General features: G+C 46.2%; 1 protein-coding gene across 1 annotated transcript; it reads right to left on the minus strand.

Moving 5' to 3' along the window:
* Window positions 1–2,375: 2,375 nt before the first annotated feature.
* On the minus strand, window positions 2,376–4,709 carry UBQLNL (ubiquilin like). Its single transcript, XM_005614757.4, has one exon. It carries the CDS (start codon window positions 4,419–4,421, stop codon window positions 2,811–2,813), a length of 1,611 nt encoding a protein of 536 aa, XP_005614814.2. The 5' UTR covers window positions 4,422–4,709; the 3' UTR covers window positions 2,376–2,810.
* Between the last annotated feature and the right edge of the window lie 11,377 nt (window positions 4,710–16,086).

Here is a 16,086-nt window from a genome sequence, read left to right on the forward strand (position 1 = left end):
TAAACTCACGGGGAATGAAACAGCCAGCGCTGGAGAAGCAGGATCCTCAGCGAACAGCCAGATTGCAGTTACAGCAAAAAGGTGAGGAAACATTGAGAGAAGGTTGTAGATGGAAGGTTGTGCTGTTGCTACATTATGAGTTCTAAATGGTAGGGTGGAAAGTTTTGGAGAATTGAAGACAAGTGGAAAAGGGAGCCACGTGAGGGATTTTCAGAGCGTATTGGGAGGAGAATCAGAAAGATGACCTGGAGAGCCTGGGCTTTTTTATGTAAACTGAGGCCAACAGTGTACAAGCTTTAATCAGATTAATTGACTGGATAAGATGTCTTAATGGGGAGGTGAAAAATCGGTTTTAGCTATAATTCTTTTCTTGAGATGTATCTTTTTGGTAGGTGGTTACAGTGGGGTGGGAGTCTTTGGCAGTAGGTTTACTAGAAACACTGGGAGCTTCGTGGGCCCGTCCTTCATTTTTGCTGATGGCAATGTCGGAGCTGGAGGATGGGTGGTCTGTGAGGAGCACACAAATCTCTGTGGATCACCTTTGCAGACCACAATCTGAATACTTCTCACCACCTACACTGCTCCCACCCTAGTCCCAGCCACTACCATCTCCCACCTGCTCTATCACAAAAGCCACCTGACTAGTTTCTTTGCTTCTAACTTTTTCCTCTACCACATCTATTCCCTGCTCAGCATCCAGACTTGCATATTGAATTACTCCATTCCTTTGCTTAAATCCAGCAGTGCACTTGTATTGCACTCACAGTAAAATCCAAAGTCCTCACGAGACCTACAACACTCTTCATGATTTCTCTACTGTCCTATTTTCCCCCTCATATTTGTACACTCCACTCCAGCTACACCATCCTCTTGTCATTCTTTTTTTATTATTATTTTATTTATTTATTTATTTTTAAGGAAGATTAGCCCTGAGCTAACTGCTGCCAATCCTCCTCTTTTTGCTGAGGAAGACTGGCCCTGAGCTAACATCCATGCCCATCTTCCTCTACTTTATATGTGGGACGCCTACCACAGCATGGCTTGCCAAGCGGTCCCATGTCCGCACCCGTGATCTGAACTGGCAAAACCCGGGCCCCCAAAGCGGCACATGTGAACTTAAGCGCTGTGCCACTAGCCAGCCCCTCCCCTTTTTATTCATCAACCACAGCAAGAATGAGCCTGCTTCACAGCTTTTACTATTATGCAGCCTTCTCTGCCCGGAACATACTTCTCTGATGGAATTTCACGCTCAGCCCTCTCAATTCCTTCTGATTGCTGCTCAACTGTCACTTTTCAGAGAGGTCTTCTGTGATGATGCCCTATTTAGGATAGCCTATCCTGCTTCTTTTTTCTTCATAGCACTTATTACCACCTAAAATATACATGTTAAATTGAATATTGCCTGTGTCTCCATGAAGGAAAGTAAACTCTATAAATAAAGAATTTTTGTTTTGTCACTGCTATTTCTTCAATGCCTAAAACAATGTTTGATTTATTAAATTATGGCAAGAGCTTATTAAATTACTTAACAATGGAATAATTGAACCACAATTGTTTATATACCAATTGGCTGGTATACTCTTGGTAAAGCAGAAAGAGGAGGAGATGGGACCTTGGCCAACTGTAGAAAACATAAGCTATAAACATTAGATATGCTGAAGGATGTGATATTCTTGGAAGGTGCCATGCACCATGGAGGCATGGGTTTGCAGTGACTGGAATGTGCAGTGAGGGTGGCAGCAGCTCTATCTCTCTGTGCTAAAGAGAGATTAGTTACAGTCCAGCAAAACCCTATGATTGTGACAATGGGAATTAGTAGGAGACTACTCAGAAGATAAGGACTCACCAAGATCTGGCTGAAATGTGGATTTTTCCTACTCTGGCCCACCAGGCCACTCTTCTTCCACTTTCAAACTTGAACAATTTGGACTTGAGACATCAAGGAGGTCTTTATGACTAAATAGCTGGATCTATGTATGTTGTATTTTCCCCCTTTTGTATGAGTATGTTATGACTGTCATCCTCTACATGTGGCTCTGTTTTTGTGTCTCTAGGTTTTTGTGTGTAGCTATTTATGCACATGGCTGCATGTACTGTGTGTTGACTTTATGTGCCTACATACATGAATCTTTGGCTATGTGAGCTTGTGTGTGTGTGCACACCTGTCTGAGGCTACCTATGCATGTTCTTGGGTATGTGAGCATGGTATGACATCTGTGCATATGGTTCTATGTGTACAACTATGAGCCTCTAACTCTATAGTAATATATGCATGTGGTTTGTGTGTGTGTTCATGTATGTATGGTAAGTGAGACAAGGATATCACACACAGATAGACGCCTTTTTTGCAAACGAAACAAAGCTAAACCTTAGATGGGGGCAAGTGGGTGTAGCCATTTTATTGACAGATCTTCCAGCCATGGCCAATGGCCTAGTATACAGTAGAGAAAGCGTCCTTTGATTTCTCCTATTTCAGGACTTCTCCTGGCTGGAAGTGTCAGAAGAGGTGAAAAAGGCAGATGAGGTGGTCAAATGGATCAGCAGGCAGATAACAAGTAAATAGGTAGGTGTGGTGGTTAGAATCCCTAGGATCTCTTGAGCTTGTGGATAGCAGTGCTGGTGTCCATCTCTGTGGCAACAAGTACCTACAAGTTGGCGTGGTGGTTCCCAATTCCAACGGCCTCGAGAGAGTCCATTTGCTTGCTGAAAAAATCTTGGGGACCTGTAGAAGGTGGGAAGAGTCTCCAGCTAGAGATGGTAGCCTCAGCAGAACTGCTTCAGATTTGTGGCAGCACTCAGGACCTTTGTCCTCAGCCATGCCTGGTACATCCCAGGCCCAGGGCAGTGTCAGAGTAACTGCAACTGGGTGCAGGAAGCCAACCCAGGCCCCATAGATATGGTGCAACCCAGGGTAGAAGAGCAGGAGCCTCTGTGGCTAACAGCTGCAGACCCTGCTCAATCTGCAATATTGCTTGTGATGCTTTAGGGTTGGCTAGAGTTCTAAGCATGTTGGAAAGCTGGGTCTGCTGTAGAAATGTGGGCAGCTGCTGCCTCAACTGTTCATTCACCTGGGGCATACTCATGAACATCATCATCTGGGCTGCCAGGTAGGGGTTGTTCAAAAGCAACTGCATCATGGTTCCTGTGATCTGGGAGCTGGTCTGCTCATCTGACAGCTGGAAATCATCTTCTAATCTCTGGCCAGAGCTATCTAGAGAGTTGGTGGCATCTTTATCTTCTGCCTGGGGCTGTTGGGTCAGCTCTATGCTAGGTAAGGCTGGTACCCCAGCAGACTGCTGAATGGAACAGGTATGACTCTGGGCCATGGTGTCAGTTTTGGTCCTGGAAGTGTGGTTCACCTTGTTGGAGGTAGCACTGGCTGAAGTGATGGGGGATAAACCACAGGAACTAGTATAGATGACTTGAGTTGTAGGAAGCTGTGGGAGCTGGTCCTGCCATTCCTGGGGTGGTGATGGAGATGGGGATGAGGACTGGATTTGTTCAGGTACCTGTCCTTCCAGGAGGGCTGAGAGAAGGTTGCCCCCAAAGGGATCTTGTGAGCTGTTGACCATTTGATCATTGAAATCAGCATAGCTCTGACCCATTGGTAATGTCTGGACATTGTCCCCACCTGGGATTGTCTCTAAGCCCAGGTGTGACTCTGAGTTCAGTGGATTCTCAAGATTCTGTGCAGGTTGCTGGATCTGCATTATTTCTTGAATCATGGCAAGGTTCCTGGCCAGCTCCACGGTCTGCCATAGGATCTCAGAATTGTCAAAGATGTGTGAGACCTCTGGGTTCTGCTGCATCAATTGTTGCATATCTGGGTGTTCTGAGAAGAACTGTCTCATGAGGTCCGTGTTGGACAGAAGCTGCTGGATGGTAGGATTCTCCAGCATCTGTGCTATGCACTCTGGACTACCAACTTCCAGGTCCTGCATATGCACCTTGAGTGCATCAGGCTCCACAAAGAGGGCTGATTCCAATGGGGTGGGACTCACCCTAGCAGGCTGGAATACCCCACTGCTGTTTCCTGTGGTGTTTCTGTCCTGATGGCAGGGCTCATTGGTCGGCAGGTTGGGGAAGGATTGGGCTAGGGATCTGGAGCCATGTTTTGACTTGATGACCAAGTGGATGGTGTGACCATCCATGATGCCCCTCTGGCTCAGTGTGTCATGGTCTTGGAGAAGGCGGCCCATGAAGACCAGCACAAGTTGGTCCACTTGACATTTAAAGTGAGCAGATAGCTCCTCTTTGAACTGCCTCACCAAGGTGTCATCAGCTATCATAAAGTCTTCCTGCTTGCCTGGTGTCTTCACTATCACTCGAGTGACACTTGAAGAGATGTTTTTGTCTGCAGGCAAACCTGAAGGACGCCCACTTTCAGCTATCCTGGGTGTTCGAGAGATGAGATGTGGCATGGACCTTAGTGGGTGGGCAGATGCGGAGCAGGTGGAAGCAGGGGCAAAGGAGTGAGGGCAGACAAATATTTCTGCTGGTCTCTGTCTCAGGTGTTGTGTTCTCAGGCCACAGGCTAGCTTACTTGTTGCCCAAAAAGAGTTGAGGCACCAGGTATTTTACGACGTTGTACCCCCACCCCAGTTCTCCAGATGTGGCCCAGCTGAGACCTGTTGTGGCTACTGATTCATACTTGGTACAAGGTTGGATAAGTGCAGGTGACTCCTCCCAGGGCTGCCCCTCCCCTTGCCCCACCCACCAAGAGCATAACCTCTGCAGAAAAGAGATATTGTGATGTCAACTCTAGCCCCACAGTCTCTGCCAGGACTAGCTGGAGAAAGAGGACATATTTGGGGGTCCCAGGTCTCCATAATAAAACAAAATAAGACATATTTCCAGAAAACTGGGGACAAAATTCTCAGGATGGAACTATTAAAAAAAATAAATAAAAGGCCATCTTGCTTATGTGAGACGTGTGTTTCTCTGTGGTACTGTGTGTGGGTCCCTTGTAGGGATATCAGGCTTGCTGTATGAAAAGTTGACTCTACTGAAGCCGTAGATAAAACCATACACCTATGGGTAAGAGTGGAATCTCCCCTATAGGATTATTATTTTTGTTAGTGATCTGGAAAAAGTAGGGGCTTAGAAAGGAAAATGGAGTAAGATAAAAGTTCTTAAATGGAAGAAGAGGTCATGTTTTTCTCTGGATCTATATTTTGGGACTTTAGACTTAAGAGTGCTCCCATGTGGTGGAAAAAATTTTCCTCTATCCTAGAAGTGGGAGCAGGGCTAGCCAGGGAGGCTTCCTCTGGGGGCATTCGAAACCACAGGTGAATAAGCCATTCCTTGAAAAGTATTTTTTATTCACTTATCACTTGGTCTATTCTACATGTCATTATAATAGAATTTTTAGAATAATTTGTTTCAGTCCTAGCTTGATGTAAAGTGCCTACCCTTGAGTCAAAGCATTAAGGAGGACAGATGTCTGTAAATTAAGACGTAAGGGCGAAAGTGATTAGTAGTGAAATTTCTAACAGGACAGTTTTAGGTAACTAAAAAGCCTGATTCTCAGTTCCATGCAAATTTGGAGGATAGTGTCTGGTTTTTATTTGGGTAGCAGATGGATTTTTCTATTAGTGGATGTGTTAAAATGTATATTTATATCTATCTCAATGCTTGGGCGTAGATGAAAACATTGTATACGTAAGAGGGAGAATGCATATCTCTGATTGGATATATACTTGTCAACGTATATGTGTGAAAATGTAAGCATGACACGGTGTGAAGTATTCTGGTATCCTGGTATCCTCTGTGTGACTATGAAGACTTTATGGTCTGAAACTTGAACATCCCATCCACATGCCAGGAGGGGAGTTGCACCATGCAGATAGATAAGTGGCAAGTAGAGAGTCTGGGCCCATATGTTGTCAGAGTGTTAAAGATGAGCAAAGAAATTACAGGCAGTTGGTCAGGAGACTTCCTGCTATCACAGTAATGGATTCTTTACTGAGGATATCTGGACCTCCAGCTCAATCCATGTCAGACCCTCCTTATGCTCAGCTATCAGTTACTCACTTCCTAGAGCAAGACTCAGGCTTGAGCCTCCTCTCAATTACACTGAAGGTGAGATTGATTCAGGACAGTGAAACATTGATTTCACACCAAGACACTCCCCCTTTTCTCCCCAGGTACCCCACAGGAGGTTGGGGATAAGAAAGGAAAGGCCCATATCCCACTCTGTTGACCAGCTCCCCTGGATCTTCTGCACTGGAACCAGAGGATCTCAACCTGAGACTTACAGTTCTAAATCTGGCTCATAGAATCCTACAATTGTTGGAGCTGGATTCACAGTTTTCAAAATACAAAATATACTATTTGTTTTTAAACCTATGAATCCAACACCTACAATTCTAGGATTCTGGTAAGGAGTGGATAACATTTCCCAGATAGTCTTTTGATTCCCAATAAAAACTTAATCAAATCCACCTGGACCATTATTAAAGAAAACTTGAATGTACTGATTAAGATTTTAATTATAAAGAACTAACTAGATATAATCAATGCCTTCCAATAATTAGGGCTGATGGCCATTTTGGAGAGATGTCCACCTGGAGGAAAATGCACTTTTACCCATGCTCTGTCCTGGGGTCTCAGGTCTTGGAGGGCTTGTTGGGTTTGACAGGTTCTGTGGAATCCAAGTCCCAGAGGGCCTTTTGGCTGGTGGTCTTGGTAGCCTGAGCTTCAGTGTCAGGAAACTGAGTTCATAAGTATCAAGTAACCATCATTGTAGACATAGAGCTTGTGATCTGAGGGGCAGTAATTGATGACCTGCAGTGTTTCTGACATCTTGTCCAGCAGGATGCTGAGATGATGTTCCTCCTCAGTGCTGGTATCAGAAGCATAGAACATCTCCTCTCGGCAGGTGCTCAGTGAGTGTAGGGCATAGGACACCTCACAGGCTATGAAGGCCCCTGACAGGACTGGCTTGTACTGACTGGTGTGCCAGGTTTTCTTCACTTCAAGGGTGCTGACATTGAGACAACCCCCAGCCGAGTTGCCTTGCTCTCCTCAGTGGAATAGAGCACCCAGAGCGCATTCTCATCACCAACAAAATCTAAGTCCTTCCTGGGCATACCAGCTTAGGCGAAGTAGTTGTTGGTGGCACCAGGCAATAGGCACTGCAGAACCAAGGTGTTGGACTGGCCGTGTACCCTGGGCTATGGCAGTTAAAGTACATGAAGTCATTGTATATAGTATTGCCACTGCCATCACCATAGCCCATCGTCTGCTCCTCTAAGTTCTTCAGCAGTACCAGGTCGTCACAGGACTTGTGCAGCTGGTAGTAGTCAAAGTACCTAGGCCAAGTCGCATACCAGAATCATCAGGGTAACAAAATTCTATAAAAGATGAGCAGGTAGGTGTTGTAATTAATAGCAGCGGCTTTGGAATGAAATAGAATTGGTTTTTAATCTCTCCTCTTTTACTTATAATATACTATGACAAAATAAATAATGGTAAAAAAAACTACAAAAACCTGTTGACAGTAATAATAGCATCAACAGCAACAATGCCTAGTAGGCAGTGTGAGTTCATTATGTCATTTAATTATAAAAAGTAGTGTAAGGTAGGTTTTATCCCCACAGATTAGTAGACTGGGTCTTAGAAAAGTTGAGTAAATAGCTCCAGGTCACTCAGTTCATGAGTAAAATCTATAAAAGGAACAACAAAAGAATCCGCCTCACTGATTGTCAGGACTGACTGAGATAATAGAAATAAAACAATTAGTAGAGTAGTCATCTCAAGCAAGCAATCCACAAGCGCTAGTTGTTATTTTTTAATTTTTTATGGATAATCTGTACCTAAACTCCACTGCCTTCCACCTGCCCTCGAGACAAAGGTGTCCTGTGGCAGGACATAGTTCTGGAGATGGATTCAGGGAGATTTTTGCTCATGAGGTCACTTTGGAAAGTCCCTTTAACTATCCCTGACCCATCAATATTGCCATCTCTTACCATTGGGCAGTAAGTCCTGCCTTACCCATAGAGATTTTGAAAGGATTTAAAAAGCAAAAACACACAAATGTCTTTCATAGGCTACAAAATGTCTGCAGGGATTGGAGAGCATAATAATTAATAAAAACTAATCTTTCTGAGATGAGCTTCAACTAGAGTTTTTCAATGACTGGTTCAACCTGCATTCATCCTTTCCTTCCATGACCTCATACTCAGTTGGGTCAATATCACACTTGTCTGTTTACTGACTTTAAACACCTCCTCTGTGAGTTATGACTTTCTTCCGAGCCAGGCTGCCAGTTTATTAAAGGGCTCATTCATTTACTCATTGATTCATTTGGCCATCCTTACATCAAACAAATATTTAGCAACACCTACTACATTATCCACAGTTTTCTATGTAATCTCATGTGATATTCTCATATAGTTAACTGCTCTCATTTTACAGCTGGCTAAGAATGTGTCTGAGATGTTAATTTCATCTCTCCAAGGTCACTTAGTATAAGTGGCAGTAATGAGATTCAAACTTAGACCTGTTTGACTTCAAGTCTCAAGCTTGGTCAAGTTCATCCTCTAAATTTCTTCTGAACAGAAGTTAGGATTCCGAGGCTCAGGTGTAGAGGAATTTGTTCTTGAGATAAGATCAGACTAGGGATAAAACCAGTTTTTGATTATCATGGGATTAGAAATTTCAGACAGTAGGTTTGTGAAGGAAGCACATGGGAGTCTGGGCCGTCCTTAACCCATGAAGGGAACATTAAGAGGTAACCTGTCAGGCCTAGGCTAAGTTTGTCCAGCTGCACACCTCAAATAGAGAGAAATAGCTGGGATGGGGCCACAAAAAACACATTAGGGTAGCAGTAGGGAACATTTGGAATAAACCTGGTTGAAAAAGAGAAATCATCCTGGGCTCACCTGCCATCTGCATGCAGAGGGGCAAGGTAGTAGAGCGAAAGGGTTAGATTGGATGCTGAGCCCAGGCCCCAGACACCTGCCTTATATGAGCAGCCTCTCCAACTGAGCTGGAAAACAAGAGGTATGCTGACTTTCTGGAGGCCTCCATGGGCAAAAGAACCTAGAGAAGTAAGCAGGCAAGGTATGAGCTAGGTGTGGACACAAGCCACAGGGAGCAGAGTATGAAAACATAATAACCATTTGTACATTTGAGTGTATGTCCATCCACCTGAGTGCATATGTAAGTGTATAGACAGGTGTCATTTTACATGAATAGATGTTAGTGTATATGTCTGATTATGGGTGTGCTTATATGTTAAGATGTATGGGTACACCCACGTGTGAGAGTGTACCAATCTCTGTTTGCATCCCTTAGTGATACACCAAACAAGGAAATGAAAGATTTATTCTATATAAAGATCTTTACTACATACCCCTCAGTACACTGTAGCTAATCCTGCATGCCCAACCCTCTCCTTGGGGAGATGAAATCTTGGGAAATTCAGTCTGAGGCCTCACCAAGGGGCAGGGGTGAACCAGGATGTCTGGAGGCCTCTTCTTGCTCCTTCTCCTTCTCAGGCTCACTTAGCTGGCCCTCAAGGACATGCACCTCCTGGCGGAGAGCATGTTAGCTGCACTGATCAGAGTCAGCCAGAAGCTTAAGCGTGAGGCCATCATTAGCCAGTTACAGAAATGAGATGCCAGGAATGTGGGTCATCGAGTGTTCTTAAGAACTGAACTCAGGCTCGATATTTCTCAGCTCAGGGTCTTCTTCCCTAGAAAGAAGTGATTGTCAAATCTGAAATTAGATTAGACAGTAGGCTATGGAGGGGAGAGAGATTCTTTAATCCATCCAGGTACTTGGTTCTAAAGTTGGTAGAGGGGGCTCCCAGCCTCACTAATTCCTCCCTTAGCCTTAAGCTGGGTCACCATTCCTGTGCTCCCTCCAGCTCCAGGCGCAGCAAATTAAAGGCTGGGGCCTCATAGGAGACACCAAGGACAATAGGATTCCTGGACTCCAGGGCGTGGTTCATTTCTAGGACCTGGTTAACGTGGTCTTCAATGGTGCGCGCATACTCACTGACCTGAGCATGGGGTATTGGACAGGCAGTTCCCCCAAACCTCAAGATCTGTGGCTCCTTTCATCCATTCACATCCCTCACTGCCATACAGCCTATGTAATATTCTCATATCTGTCACCTTATTTGCTTCCATTAAACATTTCCCTGCACCATTCAGATTCTCTCTTCCCTTTGATGGTTAAAGCCGCACAGTAAAGAAGAGCTTGGTGAATAAATGAATGGACAGGCTCCCAACTTCCAGTCTGGCCCCATCCTGTCAACCTTCCCCAGAAGCTCCATGAATGACCATTACAAAATGCAACTGACCATATCCCACGGCTGATAGAACATTTCTAGTCACTCATTCTTACTTAGAGGATCAATTCCAAACTCAACTGCATGGCCCACAAGTCTCTCCCCTTATTGCCGCTATTTTAATTCTTCAAACTCTTTCCTGCCTCCTTTGCACTGGTCATCCCACTTCCAAGCCTTTTATTGTTCCATATGCTCTTCCCATCTTCCAGTGGATTCATACTCATTAATTCACCCATCAGTATAAGAAGCTTCCTACTTCCTACATAAGCCTCTTTATATTCTTACTACCACTGAAGGTCTCAAGAACAGTACATAATTTTCCCTTCATACAAAGGATTCCTCTCAAAGATGAGGGCTGTGCTTCCTTCCACTCCTTGTCTATCACCAGGGCTTATCCTATGCTCAAGGAAAGGCTGTGCTTGTGTAACTCCTAGCCCCAGCACCAGCCCGCAGCTCTGGCACTCACCCTGGACATCTCTTGCTCATATCTGCCCATAAGCTCCTGGGCTTCGCTCCATAGCTGCTCCAGCTACTGCAGGGGGAGGAGGTCATTGGGCAGGTGAACCACTCACTTGCATATGCCATCCTTATCCACAGAGCCTGGCACATATCTCACCAGCTGCAAAAGCATGGCCACAGGAACATTAACCATAATGAAGTATGATGGGGCACAGTGTGCTATTTAGAAACATGAGGCAGAAGAGGAGGTTGACCCTGCTCTGGAGCACCTGAGAAGAGCTTTCTCTGCACAGGAGATTGTTCTTGCCTGTCTGGGCATCCTTCTGTCTTTAAGTTTGACATACCCATTCCTTGATTTCCCAGAACTGAAGTGCAGCCCCCTTCCAGCTTCTATTGGTGTGGCCACCCTCACCCTATGTTACGCCCTGGCTGGATCTGGCTATACTTCACATTATTGGAAGCAGACTTCTCCTTGATGCTCTGGGGGAGAGAGGAAAGCTAGTTTGAAGAGAAATGTTAGGGAATCAGCTTGGGAGCTTCAGTTCTCTGCAGTATCCCCACTGTAGAGATTTAGTAGATTCCTACAACTTCACTTTGTCTTAAAGACAGCAGATACAAAGAGTTCCACATTATCAAAGAAGGGAAATTAATATTGCCAGCACGTGGGAACCAGAGTCTAGACTGAAACTTAGCATTCACAAGACTATGACAAGGTATGACTTGTAGCCCACACTTTGTAGGTGAAAAACCAGAGGTTCTAAGAATTTAAATAATATTTTACTAAGTCCCGTGATTAATAAGTGCCAAGGCTGCAAGCTGCCCCCAGGTTTCATGTTTGTTCTGGATCCCGTGGTTTTACTCCTGAGGGAGCTGCAAAGCTCCAAGCCATTTTGAGGTGGGTATGCTATGCCAGTCGTCAGGGTGAGGGTGGGAGGCAGCTGCCTTGTCTCGACTAAATAGAGGGAGGGGAGAAAGGAACTAGGGATGAGAGATGCATAATTCAGGGTCTTCTTCCTTTTGCCTGTCTTCTTACTTACATTTTTACTCAGAGCTCAGACCCACTGATGCTAGAACCATGCTGCCTGAGTTCTACTTCTGGTCCTGGGACAATGGGTAAATTACTTAATCTTTCTGTGTCCCAGTGTCCTTGTGTGTAAATGAAGATAATCATATTTTATTTTAACATCCTTAGTGCAGGAAAAGGGTTGCAGACTCCTCAGAAAACAAGGCCTCATAACAAGCAGGGTTGCAGCCCAGAATTTCCTCCTGTCTCACCTTCATCCTGTTTTCCCGCTTTCACACTATGCCTGCCCAAACCTAGGGATGCAGAGCAGACAGGGTATCCCATCCTCCTTTCATCCATCTCTAGGTCTTTCCACCTTCACTCTATCTCAAATCTAAGGGTTCTTGAAAAGGATCAGAGCAGCGCAGGAAGCCAGTCCAAAGCACAGAACCATCTTTCTATCTGCTTGTGATCCCTCCATTCTTGGCCTCTGCTTTAGGCTGTCCTGGGAGCACCAGAGGCAGCAGAAGTCCACTAGTCAGGAGAGCTGAGACAGGTTGCATCTTGCTTCAGCTGCAAGAATGGAGTAAGACCTTTGAGCTCCCCTAGGTGTTTACCTTGGCCCAAGTGATTAGTCTCAGCAGGAGGGGCATAGATTTCAATATCTGAAAGAACTGAATGTGCCACGGGGTATGGGGATGGTGTGGAGCTAGGAAGTAGGAGAAAAGGGTTGTGACAGACTGGTGCCTCCAAAGATGGGGTGGAAGTGAGTTTCTCACTACAGACAGATTCCTTCTCATCCATCCACAAGCTGACATCTGCTCCCACCCTGCTATGCCCCCTTGCCCAAGAAGATTAAGGCAAACCTGAGAACTCCTCTCGGGGCTTTGGGATGGATTATGGTCTTTCCCTCAACGTTGAGTGAGGGACTATCTAGAGGGAAATGCAACCCTACCTGCTCAGTCTCAAGGACAGAAGCCATTGCCTTCATCAAGCACCCTTGGATGAGGGCCAAGCTGTATATCCAGGGGGTTGCTTCAGCAAGACTGTACTGGCATGCTCTGTTATATGCCCTCCCTCGCCCATAGAAATTTGTCTCCTCCACTATTCTAGGCAGTCTAAACATTTCCATCCTACCCTACTATTCAAATATGTCCTGTAATTCAAGCTCCTGTTGCCAGCAGCCTCTACTTCCTGTGTTCCAAGAAAGCCCCCTCCCAATATCTCCTAACCAGGCAAGGAACCTCCAGTTCTCTGGGCTCCTAACTGGGGTATCCCTACAGAAAACGAAGAGTTTGTTTCCTGAGGCCTGCACAAGGAATAAAGCTCAGTATTCCTAGTGCTGGCCACCCTAAATTATTCTCTCCTCTTTTGCCTTCTCCCTTGAGTACTTCTCAGGCAGTGGAGAGTCTCACACCCACCCAAATGCCTAGGGAGATATCAGATTTCCTATGAAGTGTGGTCACCTCCATTTCTCCACTGAGGAATTTGGTCTGTGTAGTTCTTTTATCTGTATCGCTCCCTACTTTTCACGGCACCCTCAACTTCAAATATTGCGGGCACTTAGCATGGAGGCCCTCTGCTTACTTGTGATATCCTCCAGAACCTTTTGCCCAGCACATAATACTTAGTAGACAAAGGCATAGGAAGCCTCCATGTCCCTTCTAGGGAAAGGGTCTGAGAGCTTAACGTTTGACTGAATGTTTGACGCCAGGAAGACCCACCCAGCACTCTGTTGGGCAATCCTTGATAAGAGATCACATTCTTATACTGCTTTACAGATTCTCACCCTCTAACTCCCTGCCCAAGACAGGGATCCATTCTCCATCATCACCTCTGGCCTGGTCTTGCTGTAACCTTGGGGTCCAGAGGACCCACAGAGGTTAGGGAGATAAGAGAGGAATGAGTTGGAAAACCTAAGCTGTGTGGAGCAGGAAACCCATCCAGAATGAGTGTCTGGGTGTTACCAGAACTTTAGGGAGGGAGGGATAGAGGGAAGGAAGGGTGGAAGAACAGAATATGAAGCATGGCAACTAATGCTGGGGTCATCTTGCTATAATTGCCAACTAAAACTAGTGAGTGGTAGTAGCTGGAAAAGCAGGAGAAAGTTCAGTATCTGAGAAAAGTAGGGAAAAAGCCTAGGAAGGCAGTCATGGTATAGTCCACCAAGATTTAGGTGTTAATGACCCAGGTCAGAAACCATGTCTGTTTCCGGAACTAAGTTCTGTTTTATTCACATTGCACCATTTCCCCAGCCCCTCCTGTCTTCATCCCTTCAGCAAACATGGAGCTCCTTCTTAGTGTCACACATTGTAAAAAAGGCCCACTCACAGCCAACTTTCACTAGTCTGGTTCTGGATAGGCAAAGTGATGGAGAAAGACAAGACCCTGATTCCTGGGCTGTGTCCTGGGCCTTCTTATCTGTCATGATCTAGGTACAACCTCTTCTATATGTACGTGATATATCCATGGCGATCAACACAGAGTTAGAAAAACAGAAATAGTCTAGGCACAGTAGATCCAGGCAGCTCAGAGAGGTAAGTAGAATGTGTACGCTGCCCATATGATGGGAATAGAGCTGGAATGAGCATAAGACCACCTATCGGCAGATGATGGAGATGCCTTGGTTAGATCTCTGCCCAGACAGCTCCTGCAGCACTGTTTGGTCATCTGAGAGCACATCCTGGAGAAAATAGGGTGCTCATTCATTCCTGTGGGAGGCACACTCAGGGCCCACATCCCTCACTGTCCCTGCCTAGCAGAGCAAAGGCAAGTGCCTGAGCCTCTGAGCAATCTGCCAAGTACGCACTCCATAGACCACAGGATTAAGGGCAGGGGGGACCACCACGTAAAGATTAGCCAGTAGGATGTGGATATGGCTGGGAACTGTGTGGTGGCCAAAACGGTGAGCCAGGAAGGAGAAGAGGGTGGGTGTGTAGAAAAGAGTGATGACACTGGCATGAGCCACACAGGTGCCCAGGGCCTTGCGACGGGCACCATGAGATGGCAGGCGACAGACGGCCTGGAGAATACGGGCATAGGAAGTGCCTATGAGCCCTAGGTCCAGGGCTGAAGAGAGCAGCGTGGTGGCCAGTCCATACCAGATGTTGGGGCGCGTGTCGCCACATGCCAGCCGAGCCACACCCATGTGCTCACAGTAGGTGTGGGGCAGTGCCCGCTGGCCACAGTAAGGCAATCTGTGGAGGAGGACAACAGCAGGTGCCATGACACAGGCACCACGGGTCACAGCAGCTACAGCCACTATACCTACCACACGCTGGGTCAGCAGTGCCCCATAGTGCAATGGCTGGAAAATGGCCACATAGCGGTCCACAGCCATGGCCAGCAGCACTGAGGACTCAGCAATGAAAGCCACATGGGCAACAAAAACCTGGGCTAGGCAGACCCCAAAGGAGATCTTACCTGACAGGCCCCAGAGCACAGCCAGAGCTTTGGGCACTGTGGATGTGGCAAGAACCAAGTCAGTGGCTGCCAAAAGCCCCAGCAGCTGATACATAGGTGCCTGAAGTGCCTTGTCAGCAGCCACCAGCCCCAGTAGAAGGGCATTCCCTGCCAAAGCTGCCACGTACAGCAGGCATACAGGCACAGAGAGCCAGGCATGCAAGGCTTCCAATCCTGGTACTCCCAGCAGGACAAAGGGCCCAGGCCCAGAGATGAGCACAGTCTGGTTGAGAGTAGGCAGTGCAGGATCCAGCTCCATCTCTTGGTTCTCTCTGGTTCTGACCCTGCAGGGTCAGAAGGGGGCCTGTGAGAGGAAATCTGCAAGTTCAACAGATATTTGAGATAAGCAGGGGTGAGGATGAGGCCATAGGATGCTAGAGCATTTGCTGAGAGCCGCCTTTGTGTCAGGCACTGTTCTAGGGGTTTGGCATATGCTGATCTTTGGATTCCCTAACTGTCTGTGGGTTTGCTAATGCTCCCATATGATGAATTAAGCAATTTGGTTTCTGAGAGGTTAACAGACTTACTTCAAGTAACACATCTGGTAAATAGAAGAACTCGGACTTGAATCAAAACTCATCTGACTGAAGACCATGCTCTTCTGACAGTCTTCTCTGGCTGGGATGTCTCTTCATCAGCCCAGTTACATGGGCACATCAGAGTATGCTTCTCCTGATCACCTGTCCCAGAGGAAGGCATTCATGTTATCCAAGCCTAATCTCTCCAACTGCAGTACAGCCTCAGAGCTCCCTCCACCCTAAGGGAGATGTTAAGTCAAAAGGAAGGAATAATGGAATGGCTATTTCCTACTCCATTCATGGACAGATGCTCAGACAAGCTCTTCTTCTAAGATCCTTCTCCA

The sequence above is a fragment of the Equus caballus genome, chromosome 7, assembly GCF_041296265.1.
Source record: "Equus caballus isolate H_3958 breed thoroughbred chromosome 7, TB-T2T, whole genome shotgun sequence".
Lineage (NCBI taxonomy): Eukaryota > Metazoa > Chordata > Mammalia > Perissodactyla > Equidae > Equus > Equus caballus.